The sequence below is a fragment of the Solanum stenotomum genome, chromosome 11, assembly GCF_019186545.1.
Source record: "Solanum stenotomum isolate F172 chromosome 11, ASM1918654v1, whole genome shotgun sequence".
Taxonomy (NCBI): Eukaryota; Viridiplantae; Streptophyta; class Magnoliopsida; order Solanales; family Solanaceae; genus Solanum; species Solanum stenotomum.
The window spans coordinates 8,198,527-8,213,855 of NC_064292.1; the positions used below are offsets into that span (position 1 = coordinate 8,198,527).

The window sequence follows — 15,329 nt, forward strand, 5'->3', positions numbered from 1 at the left end:
AATGAAAAATTAGAACTAAAAAATTATATTAAAAAAAGACTATTTTTTAAAACGAACTAAAAATAAAGTAAGATCAACAAATTAAAACGAAAGAAATATATCTTTTAACACAAAGCAAGGGGGAGTCTATAGATTCATCCTTCTCTAAGTTTCATGCTTCTGTTGGCTAAAAATTATTTTTTAAAAAACAAAAACAAAGGACATAAGTAACTTTCCACAACTCACAAATTTTAAACATAAATTTTTTTTACTTAGTGAGGGATAAATATTAATGAACCTTTTTTTTTTCTACAACTTTTAAAGCCGTCCTTGGAAGTTCTTCATGGATATATTATGTACTATATAGTAAACAACAAGGAATCAAATAAATTTACAAAATGTTAGCTCCATTTGCCCTCAAGTTTTATGTTTGACTTCATCTCATATTATTCTTTGTCACTATTGAAGAACAAGTCTACTTACCAACTAGCTAGGGGACGAAAAAATAACTAAACAAATTTACCAAAATTTCATGATAAAACTATATAAAGGGACTTTCTTCATCTTTATGTTCATCAATTTCATGGCTTCTTTTTTGCCACATCTTGTATGGTTTGTGGCTATACTTTTGATATCCAATAGTGTAGAAGCAAGTCATAAACCTTATTCATGGAGAAAATATTATAGTTACAAGCCAGCACCAACGTCTACGCCTAACCCTGACGAGTTACCAAGTCAGCCATCTCCATCACCACAACCATCATCCTCGGATTATTACATTTCTAGTCCACCATCACCTTTAGGGTGGTTCTCTCCTCAACCCTCCCTAGTGCCTTCACCTACACCAACCTCATCACCACTATCGCCGTCTCCAAATGATCTTAGTTCCCCTCCCTCACCTTCAAGATGGGCATGGGAACTATCTCCTAGTTATATGACATCTCCTCAATCATCTCCTGTACTTGCACCTTCTTCCCCTAACCAGTCCCCACCATCACCTATAGAATGGTTTTCTCCTCGACCTTCCCCAGTGACTTCACCAGCTACATCACCACTATCACCATCACCCTCACCTTCAAGATGGGCTCCATCCCCATATTTCTATTCATGGGAACCATCTCCTAGTTATACGACATCTCCTCAATCATCGCCTGTACTTGCACCGTCTAATCCTGACCAGTCCCCACCATCACCTATAGAATGGTTCTCTCCTCGACCTTCCCCAGTGCCTTCACCAGCTACATCACCACTATCACCATCATCTTATGATAACAGTTCACCACCCTCGCCTTCAGAGTGGGCAACATCTCCTGAGTCATCGATTGTACCTGTACCTGCACCTTCGTATTCTGATAAGTCTTCACAATCACCTTCTGCATCACCACTTCCAAATTACTATTATAATTCACCACCTCCTCCATATGTTTACAACTCTCCACCACCTCCACCTTATTACTACAAGTCCCCACCACCGCCATCACCGTCTCCTCCACCACCATATTACTATAAATCTCCACCTCCTCCATCACCATCACCTCCTCCTCCTTATTACTATAACTCTCCTCCCCCACCATCACCTTCTCCTCCTCCTCCATACGTTTACAAGTCGTCACCACCACCACCATCTTCACCTCCACCTCCTCCATATTACTACAATTCACCATCGCCACCATCACCATCCCCTCCTCCTCCATATTACTACAATTCACCACCACCGCCATCTCCTCCGCCTCCACCTGCTTACTACTACTACAACTACCCGCCGCCACCTCCATCTTACTAAAAATTTCACATTATTTTTTCATATCTCTACTCCTAAACCATATCTGTACCATTGCACCTTCTTACTTGAAGTTTTTATTCTATCCATCTTTTATGACTTTTATCACAAGCCATATGGAAAATATATCTATCTGCAGGGTAAGAGTAATTAGCTCGAGAAATTAGAGATCAACTTCAACAATTTACTTTTATTTGTCCAATAGATCATGTGTTATTTTAATATGTATCCTCTTCAGTTTGTTAGTATGAAATGGAAAGTTGTTATGAAATGGTCTTTTTGTTCTTTGATTTGGAGTCTGCTCAATATCACTATGGTTCGTAATACAAGAATAAGGCTGACATAAAATAATTAAATAAATTCAAGAACCCCTAACTAAATGAGCACATTTAAAATTTTATATTTATCTTATACTAAGGTATGTGCCTAACACAAGTCCAACAATGTATGTCCATCAAAGAGAGTTTTGTTATCTTTCTTTATTTTACATTAAGGGTGTGTACGGTTGGTCAAATAATTTGAAAAATATTTTCTCTAGGACAAGCTTTCAAACGGAAGTAGGGAAAACAAACTCTCTAGTGATATTCCACATTAATTGTGTCTTCCCCGCCCTTCAGGCTTCAACACACCTCATCTTCACCTTCACCCCCATAACGCTCATCCCCACCATCCGGCACCCCTACCTCCCCACCCCCACCTATAGTCCTATAGTATTTGTTTAAGTTATACACAAATACTTTTAGGATAATACTTTTTGCTTACCTACCGAACACAAGAAAATAAGATAGGTCCTATAAAATATTTTCCTTCATACCAAACACACCCTAGATAGGTCAACTTTTTCCTTTTTGTGGTCCTTGAATCCCTTCTTCTTCTTCTTTTTTGTGAACACATACATAGTAATATCATATTATTAATGAAATTCTATTAGAAATTAAAGCAAGAACTATAGATCTTATTTTTTTTAGGACATCTACAAAAGGATTCTTTCTATAATATAAGGTAACATTAGTGTTGCTTTTGAAAGAAAGACCAAGTCCTTCATATTTCGACAAGGAAGATGAAACGGATACACCCTTTTATTAAAGAATATATCCTTTCATTTCAACTTTTGAATATTAATTATATTTAAACAGTTTCTAATAGTAACGTATATTTTCATGGAGAGAAGGTATAAAGCAATAAAATATTTTTATCAGATTTCAGGTAAAAATTTACCTTAGATTTGTTGAACTTATGTACGTATGGAGAATCATTATTTAAGAACATAAAAGTACATTCAGTCATTTGAAAATGAGAACTAGTTTAAAAATTTATTTTGTTAAAAATTCCAGTAAAGCTCTAAAAATTTATAGATGATCTCAAGTGGGTGAAAATTAACAAATTAAGCATCTTTTTAGCTACCACAGATATTTCTTCTAACAAAATCATTTAAAATCAAAATAGTTTGAAACAAACAAGAGAACACTACTCATACCACAATAAGGGAAACCATTCTTGAGAAGTTAACAGGATTGTAAAAGAGTTCTAGTCAAATGCTGCATTTGTTACAAACTACAACATTGTTGGATAATATAATTTTCGATTAGTGGCATATCGTCAGTTTCCTATCAGCAGAAAACAAAGGGGCAATGTTTCCCAATGTTGCTCAAACTTATCAAAAATGTTCATGGTGTGCTGGATCCTCCAAAAGTAGTGCATTTTTGGAGGATCTGATACGGGTACAGCAACATATTTTGAGAGTCTGCACAACATAGGACTGCTCCATTTCCTATACTCTCATACCAGATCAATCTGCCCACTCTCCACAAGTGGCTTTATAGACTTGTAAGGTAGAGCATACAAATCATTGGCTTCAATGTTCACTGGTTCTTCCCCACTATCATCAAAGAAAATTAATGGAAGTCGAGAGTAGAAAATAATCAGGCAGGATTCCCAAGAAAAATGACAATAAAGTAAAGAAGATTACCTGTCATCAAGTTGAAAAGATCCTAAAAACTTCTTGCTTCTACAGATAACATATTGATCTAGTTGCGGCTCAGGAACTAAAATGCATACAAGAAGAGAAACTGTTGTTTCAATACAAATGTAAATCCTGAAAGTCTTTATATTTGAGATCTCTAAAATGTGAAAAAAGAAACAAACAGATACCAGGAGTGCAAGAGATTGCCTCATGCCTTAAACCAACTCACAATCAGGTTGCAGGTTTCGCAATTGATTAGAGAATTTAAATTGCTACACCGTGTTCGAAGACGATTTAAATCACTTAGCAGCAAAACTATATTATTATAAGATGCTTTTGATTAAGGCATAACCATTAATCTCGGATTCCAGAAACTCTTTTTAGCTCCACAATGACATAGATAAAGAGAAACACACAGAAATGGATAAACAAGCAGACAGAGGAAAGGATAAACAGCTTACCCATATCATCTGCCAAACTTAGTGAAGATTGCTTCAAGTGGGACTTGAAGCCATGAGGCAACTTTGAGAGAACAGATTGATCTAGATGTTGCTCCGTATCATCAATACACCTAATCATCCCAGGTAATTAGCATTATAAACTTGGTAAGCATTGAGCACTTAGAATTAAGAGAAACAGCTTTACCTTTCAGCAAATTTTTGTTCTTGTTTAGACAGACGATTCCATAAGTCGGTATTTTTTTGTATGTGAAATGCATAATTTTCAATCTGCAGTCAAACATTAATATGAATGAATGAATGAAGATGGGATAAGGTGCAGGGACACAACAAGAAGACCCGATGACACTCAAACAGATCATGCTTTAAAGACACTACTGATAACTTGAAGAGCTATAGCTCTTTCCAGATATGAATTTCACCTAAATCAAATACATAATAAGATACTATAATTCAAGGCTACCTTTTGGAGACGGGTTCTTAAGTATGATCTTAATAGAAACAGAGTTCTATCGAGGTCCATCTGGTAAAGAGATAAAGTGAGCGGATCAACACCATTTTTTGAAAATTCCTCTACTGTTTCTTCCTGAAGAGCAAAGATTAAGTAGCATTAGCATGCAATACACTGTAAACCATGAAACTGCATAAATGAATAACGAGTAGCATAAGTCGAGGAACAAAAGCAAATATTAGATTCATATAAATGAACAATACACCACAACATAAAATGGAACTTTTGGCATCATCAAATGAAATGTAGATTTGGAGTGTCGGAGGAGTTTTACATTCCACTTCGTTAAATATGACAATTAACAGATGTTGTACACCAAAAATGAAGATATGGATTACAATCCATTACGTAGCAGTAACAACACACGTTATGTTAATCTTTGTTTGGATGAGAGCACAACAACTTTTCCATTCAGATAGCACACAGTTTTAGCTTTTAACGAATAACTTCATTTGTGATTTACCAAACACAGTTGTGTCCTTTAACTTAGAATCTCATGGAAGTCATACTCCTATAAGAATATTCACAGCAAACACATCACCTAATAGCAGACAAAGTGCACACATATGCTAGAATTAAATTATGTAGGCAATAATTGAATAAATTGTTCAGTGTATTTTTTTCCAGAAATAAGTTTGTCTATCTAAAAAGTTTAATCTCATCCTTTTAAACAGAACTGGAAGCTTCAGTTGCATCCTGCTAGAGTCTTGGACAACACAATTTTTTCATTTTTCTATAGTATAGTCCCTTTATAAATACACTTCTAAAATGATGACATCAACTAGTAATTCTCAACCTGCTGAGCCATATATCCACCACATAATGCCAAACAAAGCATTAGTCTTAACACAAAAAAAATATTAAAATAGAAAGGAATTCTAATAGAACATAAGGTGAAAGCCAATGTTAAAAAAATAAACCAGGTACAAATTTAAGAAGCCTAAATATATGAAATGTGCATACCATCAATTGAATTTGTTCTCTGGATCTTTGAACCAAAGCAGTCTCATGTTGAAGAATTTCAGGAGCAGCCTTTTCATTCCGCCATGCTCGTTTTAAGAGCTCCGCATCAGTCGTTGAAAGTAAAGACTCATAATCATCGTCCACCCCAGCTGAATATCCAGATGCATCACCTGAATCCATTGTCAACCCGATACTCTCTCTCTCTACTTTTTTTCCTCGCCAAAGATTGAAGCTTTTTCTCGAGTAGAACAAATCTTGAGAGCTCAAACTACGATCAGGAAACAACAAAAATTTAGATATCAGAAATAGTAACTGGGCAATCAATGTCTTTTTGTTCTCTCCATCACATTAAGGTTCAACACAAGAAAGTCAGAAAAACATTGGCTAGAAATATCAATATAAGATGAGCATTTTCACAGTAAAAATCATGATGAAACAAAGAGACGTCAAAAATAGGACTTTTGTCCAGAATACACCATAACTGAAACATAGAATGTTCCCCATTTCAGAAACTTACAGTTGAAACATGAAGCTACCTACACATCCAAACATTATTCCAGAAAACCCATATCAGAAAAGAAAAACATTCATCTCAAAGGTTTCCCCCCAAAGGGGAAAGATACTAGCAATAGGCAATATCAAAAAGTTGTAAAACAAAACTATAAACTACAATATAAGATTCTAAATGAAAATTTGAAACACCTAAAATATAGCGCAATATTTCGAAAAAGGTTAGAAATTTAAAACAATTTATGTTTTTACGCTTGCCCTTCTTGTAATTCTCCACTAATGTAGGTCACTTGGCCTAGGATCAAAATACGGGTCGATAAAGCCCAATTTCTTTTCTTTCTTTCTTTTCAAGCGTACTTTTCTTTTCTTCCTTTCTTCAACTTTCTCTTCTCTTTTTTTAATAGCACAAATACCTCTTCTTGTCAAGCTTTTGATTTTTCTCATGCCTCAATTCAATCACTTCACCACAACTCAAAAGACCTCCAAACTTAGAATTATGTGCATTCATCCAAGTTTTAAAGTGCTCAAGAGTCAAGGGAATAGGGTATAAATGATAAAAACAAAATAAATGCAGGATTAAGGAAGGAAAAAAAATTCCAGAAAGCCATAGAAACAAATAGCAACAAAACTAAATCCCCCATCCCACACATAAATAAATACCAGGCAAGGTGAAAAGGAAGTCCCCTGGACAGTACACGGGTCACCACCACAGCAGGTGGAGCATCAGATTGATTCCATATATTAACTCTGTCAGTCTCTCTGCAACATTCTATTACACATTGTTGTCTTGCAAAGGGAAATTAACAAACAATTGACATGTCCCACTTTGTATTTTCAAAATAACACTTAACACAATGTATTCATCCTCCATGCAGCTCTTCAGAAACACACTTAAAACACCAAAGATAGTCACTTATCCTGTCCTAACACTTAACACAATGTATTCATCCTCCATGCAGCTCTTCAGAAACACACTTAAAACACCAAAGATAGTCACTTATCCTGTCCATTATCGTAATCCTACTTAATTCAGCAATGCATTTTTTTAATTCACAACCCTAGCCTAGTTATAAGTCAATGCCAAAGGATTGTTTGCCTCAGTTACCAGAAACTTTCATCTCGACTGCACAGACACAATACTCTACAAACCTGCCTAGACCACCCCACAATTGCTCATGTAACTCATTTTTCACTCAGATGATTCATCAAACAGCTTATGTGCATGACATGGCAAGTATAGCTAAAACCCTAAAATGGTCATGTAACCTCCCAATTTTGTAGGGAATTATAATTATAGTTCAATAACCACAATTGCAATAACATTCAACAATTCTCAAAGAACAATTTGAACATGACAATCAAAAATCACAACCAAGTAAGATCTACTTTTACAAACGAGCTAGAGAGAGAAAGTAATTCGATAAAAGAGAGAGAGAGAGAAGAGACACTTACCTAAACACACAGAGCAATGGCGAGAGATGTGAGCTCACTTGAGTGAAAATGACAAATTTGATCTTATACCGTTATACGTGTAGAAGAAGATAATTTTTTTGTGTTATTTCTGATGCGTTTAAGAATATCTTTTTATCAAATAACAAATTTGATTTAATAGATGGATAAGAATATTTTTAAAATATTTTTAATAAAATAAGGATAATTTTTATCCTTTTTCGTTAATAAAATTAAAATTGTTCGCTGTTTTTTGTTAAATCATCAAGCTTATAGTTTAGGCTCTTTAAGTTTGTGGTGCAAAATAAAAGATTGCTATTTTATTTTCTTAGTGTTTAAGACGAGAAAATGATCAAAATGGTCCTTAATGTACAGGGGTTGAAGTATTTTGGTCATTTATATATATCATCTCCATCCAAATAATCCTTAGGGGTCGTTTGGTGTGAGGGATAATACCAAATAGTCCCGGGATTAAATTATAGTACCGCTTATTTTGTTGTTTGGTTGGCAAGTTCGGGATAACTTATCCCGGGATTAATAATTAGTACCGGGATAAGTTATCCCTCTCTTTGGGTGGTATAGTAATCCCGGGATAAAATAGGTAAATGACAAAAATGTCTTTTTCAACCCTTTTGTTATATAACTTTTTACATTAATGAAGGGCATTTTTGTAAACAAATAAATTGTTCTTAAAATTTATTATTTTGAATACAACAAACCAAACACTCAATAAAAAATAATCCCAACACAACTTATCCCATCTTAACTCATTTTCAAACCAAACGACCCCTTAATGTATATGAAAAGATGATCATTTTAGTCCAAGCCCTAAAACTAACCAAAAAAATAAAAAATTTGTTAAATTTAACAGTGGGTCCCACACTTGATGGAACCCTTCTTCCTCCCTCTTTCTTCCATAATCTCTTCTCCTCCATCAATTTTCTTAAACCATTTTTTTTACAATTTTCAATTGATCTATTTTTGTTTCCACTGATAAAATCCTCTCATACAGACACAAAGTTTCTTAAGATTTTTATTTTCTAGCTCTGTCCATTCAGTTTTAATCCTTTTATTTGAAAAATGGAATGAATATAGATGCTGGAAAAAAATACTCGTAATTTTGAAAAGGATAAAACAAAAAGAAAATTAGTTACAACTTAAAAGGAATTGATTTATGGTGCTCTCGAGGAGAAATGGAGTCGTTTAACTAATTTACTTGGTTCACATTTGTTTTAGCGATCTTGATTTTCTTCTTCTTCTTATATAAGAAATAGGAGCCGCTCAAATTTTTGTTCTGACGAAAGATAAGAAATGAATGTAGTGTGTATTATTTTTCTTACAAGGATACGGAGTATGACCTTGTGAAAGAAAGAAGTTGAGGAAGCAGGGTGCCATGGTGATGGTGAAAGAAAACAAATTGAGGAAGAAGGGGTTTTACTAATTTTTAATTATTTTTTTAAAAAAAAGTTTGGCATGTTGTGGGACCCACTGTTAAATTTAACAGTTTTATTTATTTTAAAATGATCAGCTTTTCATATACATTAAGGACAATTTGAATGAGATGATATATATAAAGAACCAAAATACTTCAACTCCTATACATCAAAGACCATTTTGATCATTTTCTCTGTTTAAGACTATAGACACGTTATACTTCATTTCTAGACTTCTCAATTGACCAAATGGTTCGATTCTTATATCCTTACCATCCAACAAAACGTCAAAAATTATTCAGAATGAGGTTCAATGCGTTCAACTCCAAATTTCCATCACTTCTGACCTCCTCACTTTGGCATAACACTAAAATCTTCAAAAATATACAATTTTTGGGTCTAGTAGTTGGGCTTCCATATATTGACTCTTAATTTTCATGGCGTTGCTCCCTATTAAATTCACAAGAACTATTAGAATCATCATAAAATAAAAATTGGAAAAAGCGAATAATACTCTTAGGACAATTATTTCAATTACTACTATACTATTAACAAAATTTTCAATCATAAAGTTTGGAAAAGTCACACTGCCTGATGTATGATCAGAAGATTTGGAATGGAGTTTAAGAAAAGAAAGAAGAATTTTTAATCTTGTTGTTCTAAATTAAAGTTATGTCAAATATACCAAAATGTCTTTTAATCTTGTGGTCTTAAACATGTCACGTGAAAAGTTAAAGTCAAAAAAAGAAATGGTTCATTCTTTCTGAAACAGACTAAAAAAGAAACTATGTCATTTTTTTTTAAACGGATGGAGTATTAGTTATGACTAATTGCTTACGTGGCGAAAAAAAGTTTCATTATTGCAAATTAAACAATTCTTTAAGGATGAGATTGAAGTCTATCTACCAAAATATGGTAAAAGATCATGAGGTGAGTTTTGAGGATTTTCCTTTTATGAATTTATTTTAATTGTATTAACTGTGAGAAGACAAACTAATTTGGTAATAATATTACAATTTTTAGATAAGAATTGCTGATATCATGTATATTAGATAAGTTATACATCTTATTTTGTATATATAAAGAAAGAAAATCAATATATATCTTACCTAGTTTGAGTTTGACTAATACATTGTGATTAATTGTGTATATTTGATATATTACTGCATGATTTTATGTATTAAATTCAATAAAAACAATGATTTATCTATGTTTTGTACTTTACATTTATTCAATAAAAAAAATATTACCTTATCATCACCAGCATTTTAAAGAACTTTACACTATTTTATATATCATTCATGTCATTATTGGGGCATTGTTATTTGTTGTTAATTTTTATTTTACTTAACATGTAATATACTATACAACTGTTTTAGAAAAGATATTGATATATAAAACTTAATTTTAATTAATAAATGATAATTGATGATCAAACGAGTAATATATAACAACAATATACAGTAAAAATTTGATCTTGTTGAAAGTATAAACTTGGAAAGTTAGTCAACACAATAAAAATGGATAGGCCCCAAATAATAAGTAAGTTATTTTCCTAATTAACAAAATTAGGGGGATCTTTAATCTCTATATAAAGCTAATTACTAACTCAATATATAAGATGAAAAACTCTAACAAAAATCATATAAATTTTTCTCTCATGGAAGAAGAAAAACAAATTGTTTGTGGCCAATTACCCCAAACATCTCTTAGTGATTTTGATCCTCCCAAATTAAAAACTAGAAAAAGAAACAAGTATGCAATTGCTTGTTCTTTTCTTGCTTCTTTGTCATCCATCTTGCTTGGTTATGGTAAGAATTCTTTTTCCTAGAGTTTTCTCGTCTGATTCACATATTAGTTATCATGTAATTTTAGATGTGTTACGTTTTACTACATAAATTTAATTTATGAGAATATTTGATAAGACCTTTATATATATTTGTATAACGTACGAATCTGATAAACAAACATAAGAAGAAAAAAAAAATAGAATTTGCATTTCAAATTATTGCGGCTCGTTCACATAATATTGGGTTAAACTTGAAATACGAGTATCTATCAAAAGAATATTTGAATGTTAGTATTATGTTTAGACACATAATAAAAATGATTGAATTTTATGAGAAAAAATCACTATTTTATATAATAATAAGTTAATAATTTTGGGACATAAATTGCTTTGCTTTACTTTAGGCATAAACAAAGATCATCAATATAGAATGTGCTTATAGAATTTATTTTCCTTATTATTTTTTAACAAACTTGATATTTTAGAAATTTTTTTTTAATTAAAATCGACAATATTAACCCCAAAATCAAGGCATTTGTGTGACTAACCAATTGTTGAATGAGAAATCTTAACAGCTTAATTAATTGATTGTAAATGCAGATATCGGTGTGATGAGTGGAGCCATCATCTACATAAAAAAGGACCTCAACATCAATGATGTACAAGTGGAAATTCTAGTAGGAATCCTCAATCTCTATTCTCTTTTGGGATCCGCCGCCGCTGGCCGGACTTCCGATTTGATAGGCCGCCGGAGCACTATGGTGGTAGCGGCGGTAATCTTCTTAATAGGAGCACTCTTAATGGGTTTCGCTCCTAATTATGCCTTTCTCATGTTTGGCCGTTTCATCGCCGGCATTGGCGTCGGCTACGCTCTCGTGATTGCTCCCGTTTACACTGTCGAAGTGTCGCCGGAATCTTCTCGAGGATTTCTCACTTCTTTCCCTGAAGTTTTTATTAATGGAGGTACGTGCATGAGAGCTAAGAAAATTGAAATTAGTTACAAATTTCATTGCTAAATTGATCGGCTAATCTAAACGGGTTATTGCTAACAGGTATATTGTTGGGATATGTGTCTAATGTTGCATTTTCAAAACTCCCAACACACTTAAGCTGGCGATTCATGTTAGGAATCGGAGCAATTCCATCTGTATTCTTAGCTATAAGTATCATAACCATGCCGGAATCACCCCGTTGGCTTGTCATGAAAGGTAGACTTCATGAGGCACGAATCGTGCTTAACAAAACCTCTGAATCAGCTGAAGAAGCGGAGTGTAGACTTCGTGACATCAAAGAAGCTGCTGGTATACCTGAACATTGCAATGACGATGTAGTTCAAGTACCAAAACACCCGAAAGGTGACAATGTATGGAAAGAACTATTCATTTCTCCTACGCAATCCATCAAACACATAGTGCTCACTGGTATTGGTATACATTTTTTCCAACAAGCAAGTGGAATTGACTCTGTTGTTCTGTATAGTCCCACCATTTTTGAAAGAGCTGGGATTAAATCGGACCACGATAGGTTACTAGCTACCGTTGCAATGGGATGTGTGAAGACGTTGTTTATATTAGTTGCCACATTTTTACTTGACCGAGTTGGTAGAAGGCCCTTGTTGTTAACAAGTTTTGGTGGAATGACAATTTCATTAGTTTTACTCTCTATTGGTCTTACGGTTATTGATCATTCAAATGGTCAAGTGGCATGGGCCGTGGCGCTCTGTGTCATGATGGTGTCAGTTTATGTAGCACTTTTCTCAATTGGTGCAGGTCCAATTGCTTGGGTGTATGGTTCAGAGGTTTTTCCGTTAAAACTAAGGGCAACAGGGTTTAGCATAGGCGTGGCAGTTAATAGAGTAACGAGTGGGGTGATATCGATGACATTTTTATCGTTAGAAAAGGCGATAACAATACAAGGGGCGTTCTTTTTATACGCGGGAATTGCAGGGATTGCTTGGGTTTTCTTTTTTACGTTGATGCCTGAAACACAAGGGAAGACATTGGAGGAAACTGTAGCGTTGTTCGGAACGTTTTTCGAGTGGAGATCGACATCGAGTGAGCTCAAGGGAAAGAAGATAAATAATAATGATGAAATTCAGATGGCTACTGGAGATGTTGTTAGTAGTTGAATATCAAAGAGACAAAGGAAAGAATTTGGGATATTGTTGGCATTGTTGTTTTAACATTTGTACTTTTTTTCTTTAATGTATAGGTTGATATCGATTATGTTACGAGACATTCAAACTCGTAATAATGCAATTTCAAATTGTTAACTTTTTTTTTTTTTAGTCATTTGGTTGTTTCAATAGAAACTTAATACGTTTTTAAATGTTGATTCAAAATTTAAATTCACGTTACTTAAGTAAGTATGGGATAACCTAGTTGATCTTTTGTAAATTTTGAAATGTTAAATATCAATAGTTCAATCCATTTTGATCTCATCAAAGCATGCCATTAGATTTTCAAAACTATTCTTCAGACCTGACCTCTACTGAATAGTGATATTGATATACAATAAATTCATTCAATTGATAATCCAATAAATTTCTACATTAAATCATTACCAACTTTAACTCTTAAGAAGATATGNTTCCCCTCTCCCAGATCTCGCTCACTCGCCTCTCTCACTTTATACAATTGATCTTTTTGTATATGTATACCAAAGCAGATTATACAACTGCTTTCTTTTGTATATGTATAGCGAAATATACATATTTATGTTTGCTATGGAGTGCAATTATGCAAACTTTGTTATAACATACAAATATGAATTTTGTATTTGCTATATGTGAAAGTTGCTCAAATTTAAATTCACATAACTTAAATAAGTATGGGCTAACCTAGTTGATCTTTTGTAAATTTTGAAATGTTAAATATCACTAGTTCAATCCATTTTGATCTCATCAAAGCATGCCATTAGATTTTCAAAACTATTCTTCAGACCTGACCTCTACTGAATAGTGATATTGATATACAATAAATTCATTCAATTGATAATCCAATAAATTTCTACATTAAATCATTACCAACTTTAACTCTTAAGAAGATATGATATACAAAATTGGAATGTGAATCGTGATTTCTATTAGGACTAAAATACGTGTTGTATACTTTTTTTTTTACTTAACTAAGATTTTTTCCAGGAAGATTTTTAATGAGGCAATTAGCAATGTGTATTACTAGGTACGCGTACTCTCTTTTTTTTCACTATTTTTTTCCATTGAATTTTTTGTAGGAAGATTTTAATGAAAAATAGTATCTATAAATGAGCATTCAGGGATATTATAAGTACATTGTATTGTGGAAGTTCATTATGCAATTAATCTATATATATATAAAGGAGAATCTTAGACATGCTTATGTGCATGCTTCTAAGAGCTAGAAAATTATTTATCTTTCTTATGGTGTTTTTTGACCATTTTTCAAATTTTAAAATACAAAAAATTCACCTAAATATTAAAGATAGTCACATTTAATTCTTTCTTTATCAATAGTCATATTTAATTTATTTTATCATTAATGTTATTATTTTTATTCCTTAATATTTCTCATTTTCTTCTTTTACTATTTTAATTTCTTCCCTAATGATATTTATATCATTTCTTTAAATCACTTTTTCTCCTTTTAAGTTCTTTTTATATTTTAATTCTATATAATATAAAGTTTTTTTTTTTTGAAAAAAAAAATTATGATTTTGTAACCCAAATATCATCATTTATGACATTTATAACATTTCCCTAAGTCACTTCTCTTTCTTTCTTTATTCTTTTTTTTATTATTTATTCAATTCAAGAAATTTACATCTCTATTTAGTATAAAGTTCTTTCTTTTATCTTTTTTATTTATGTTTTTCCTTCTTTATTTACTTTTAAAGTTTCACCTCCATAACTTATATCTATTAAACTTCTATTCTTAATAATATAATTAATTTCATGACTTTTAAGTTTTCATACTCATAACCCCCAACTATTAAATTATAAAATTTAAGATACTTTATGATATTTCTNCTTTTACTATTTTAATTTCTTTCCTAATGATATTTATATCATTTCTTTAAATCACTTTTTCTCCTTTTAAGTTCTTTTTATATTTTAATTCTATATAATATAAAGTTTTTTTTTTTTGAAAAAAAAAATTATGATTTTGTAACCCAAATATCATCATTTATGACATTTATAACATTTCCCTAAGTCACTTCTCTTTCTTTCTTTATTCTTTTTTATTATTATTTATTCCATTCAAGAAATTTACATCTCTATTTAGTATAAAGGTCTTTCTTTTATCTTTTTTATTTATGTTTTTCCATCTTTATTTACTTTTAAAGTTTCACCTCCATAACTTATATCTATTAAATTTCTATTCTTAATAATATAATTAATTTCATGACTTTTAAGTTTTCATATTCATAACCCCCAACTATTAAATTATAAAATTTAAGATACTTTATGATATTTCTCCATTTTTGTCAATATAAATTCACAAATTTTTTTCTTAT

The 15,329-nt window shown here is 32.2% G+C and overlaps 3 protein-coding genes across 3 annotated transcripts; 2 read left to right on the forward strand and 1 right to left on the reverse strand.

The window, feature by feature from the left end:
* The first annotated feature begins 562 nt into the window (after positions 1 to 562).
* LOC125845625 (extensin-2-like) lies at positions 563 to 1,762 on the forward strand. The gene has a single exon (XM_049525176.1). It carries the CDS (start codon positions 563 to 565, stop codon positions 1,760 to 1,762), a length of 1,200 nt encoding a protein of 399 aa, XP_049381133.1.
* A 1,443-nt stretch (positions 1,763 to 3,205) lies between these two features.
* Positions 3,206 to 7,679, reverse strand: LOC125844072 (uncharacterized). The gene is made up of 7 exons (XM_049523313.1): positions 7,617 to 7,679; positions 5,655 to 5,922; positions 4,644 to 4,766; positions 4,368 to 4,450; positions 4,184 to 4,293; positions 3,729 to 3,804; positions 3,206 to 3,638 (listed from the first exon to the last, which is right to left on the reverse strand). Exons 2-7 carry the CDS (start codon positions 5,832 to 5,834, stop codon positions 3,539 to 3,541), a joined length of 672 nt encoding a protein of 223 aa, XP_049379270.1. The 5' UTR covers positions 5,835 to 5,922; positions 7,617 to 7,679; the 3' UTR covers positions 3,206 to 3,538.
* A 3,767-nt stretch (positions 7,680 to 11,446) lies between these two features.
* LOC125845626 (polyol transporter 5-like) lies at positions 11,447 to 13,098 on the forward strand. The gene is made up of 2 exons (XM_049525177.1): positions 11,447 to 11,798; positions 11,888 to 13,098. Exons 1-2 carry the CDS (start codon positions 11,447 to 11,449, stop codon positions 12,961 to 12,963), a joined length of 1,428 nt encoding a protein of 475 aa, XP_049381134.1. The 3' UTR covers positions 12,964 to 13,098.
* The last annotated feature ends 2,231 nt before the right edge of the window (positions 13,099 to 15,329 follow it).

Coding starts and splice junctions, on each gene's coding strand:
- LOC125845625 (XM_049525176.1), top strand. CDS start 563: ATGGCTTCTTTTTTGCCACATCTTGTATGGTTTGTGGCTATACTTTTG.
- LOC125844072 (XM_049523313.1), bottom strand. CDS start 5,834: ATGGATTCAGGTGATGCATCTGGATATTCAGCTGGGGTGGACGATGAT. Junction 4,294..4,367: donor GAACAAAAATTTGCTGAAAG/GTAAAGCTGTTT, acceptor TGGGATGATTAG/GTGTATTGATGATACGGAGC. Junction 3,639..3,728: donor TCTTTTCAACTTGATGACAG/GTAATCTTCTTT, acceptor CTTTGATGATAG/TGGGGAAGAACCAGTGAACA.
- LOC125845626 (XM_049525177.1), top strand. CDS start 11,447: ATGAGTGGAGCCATCATCTACATAAAAAAGGACCTCAACATCAATGAT. Junction 11,799..11,887: donor TGAAGTTTTTATTAATGGAG/GTACGTGCATGA, acceptor TATTGCTAACAG/GTATATTGTTGGGATATGTG.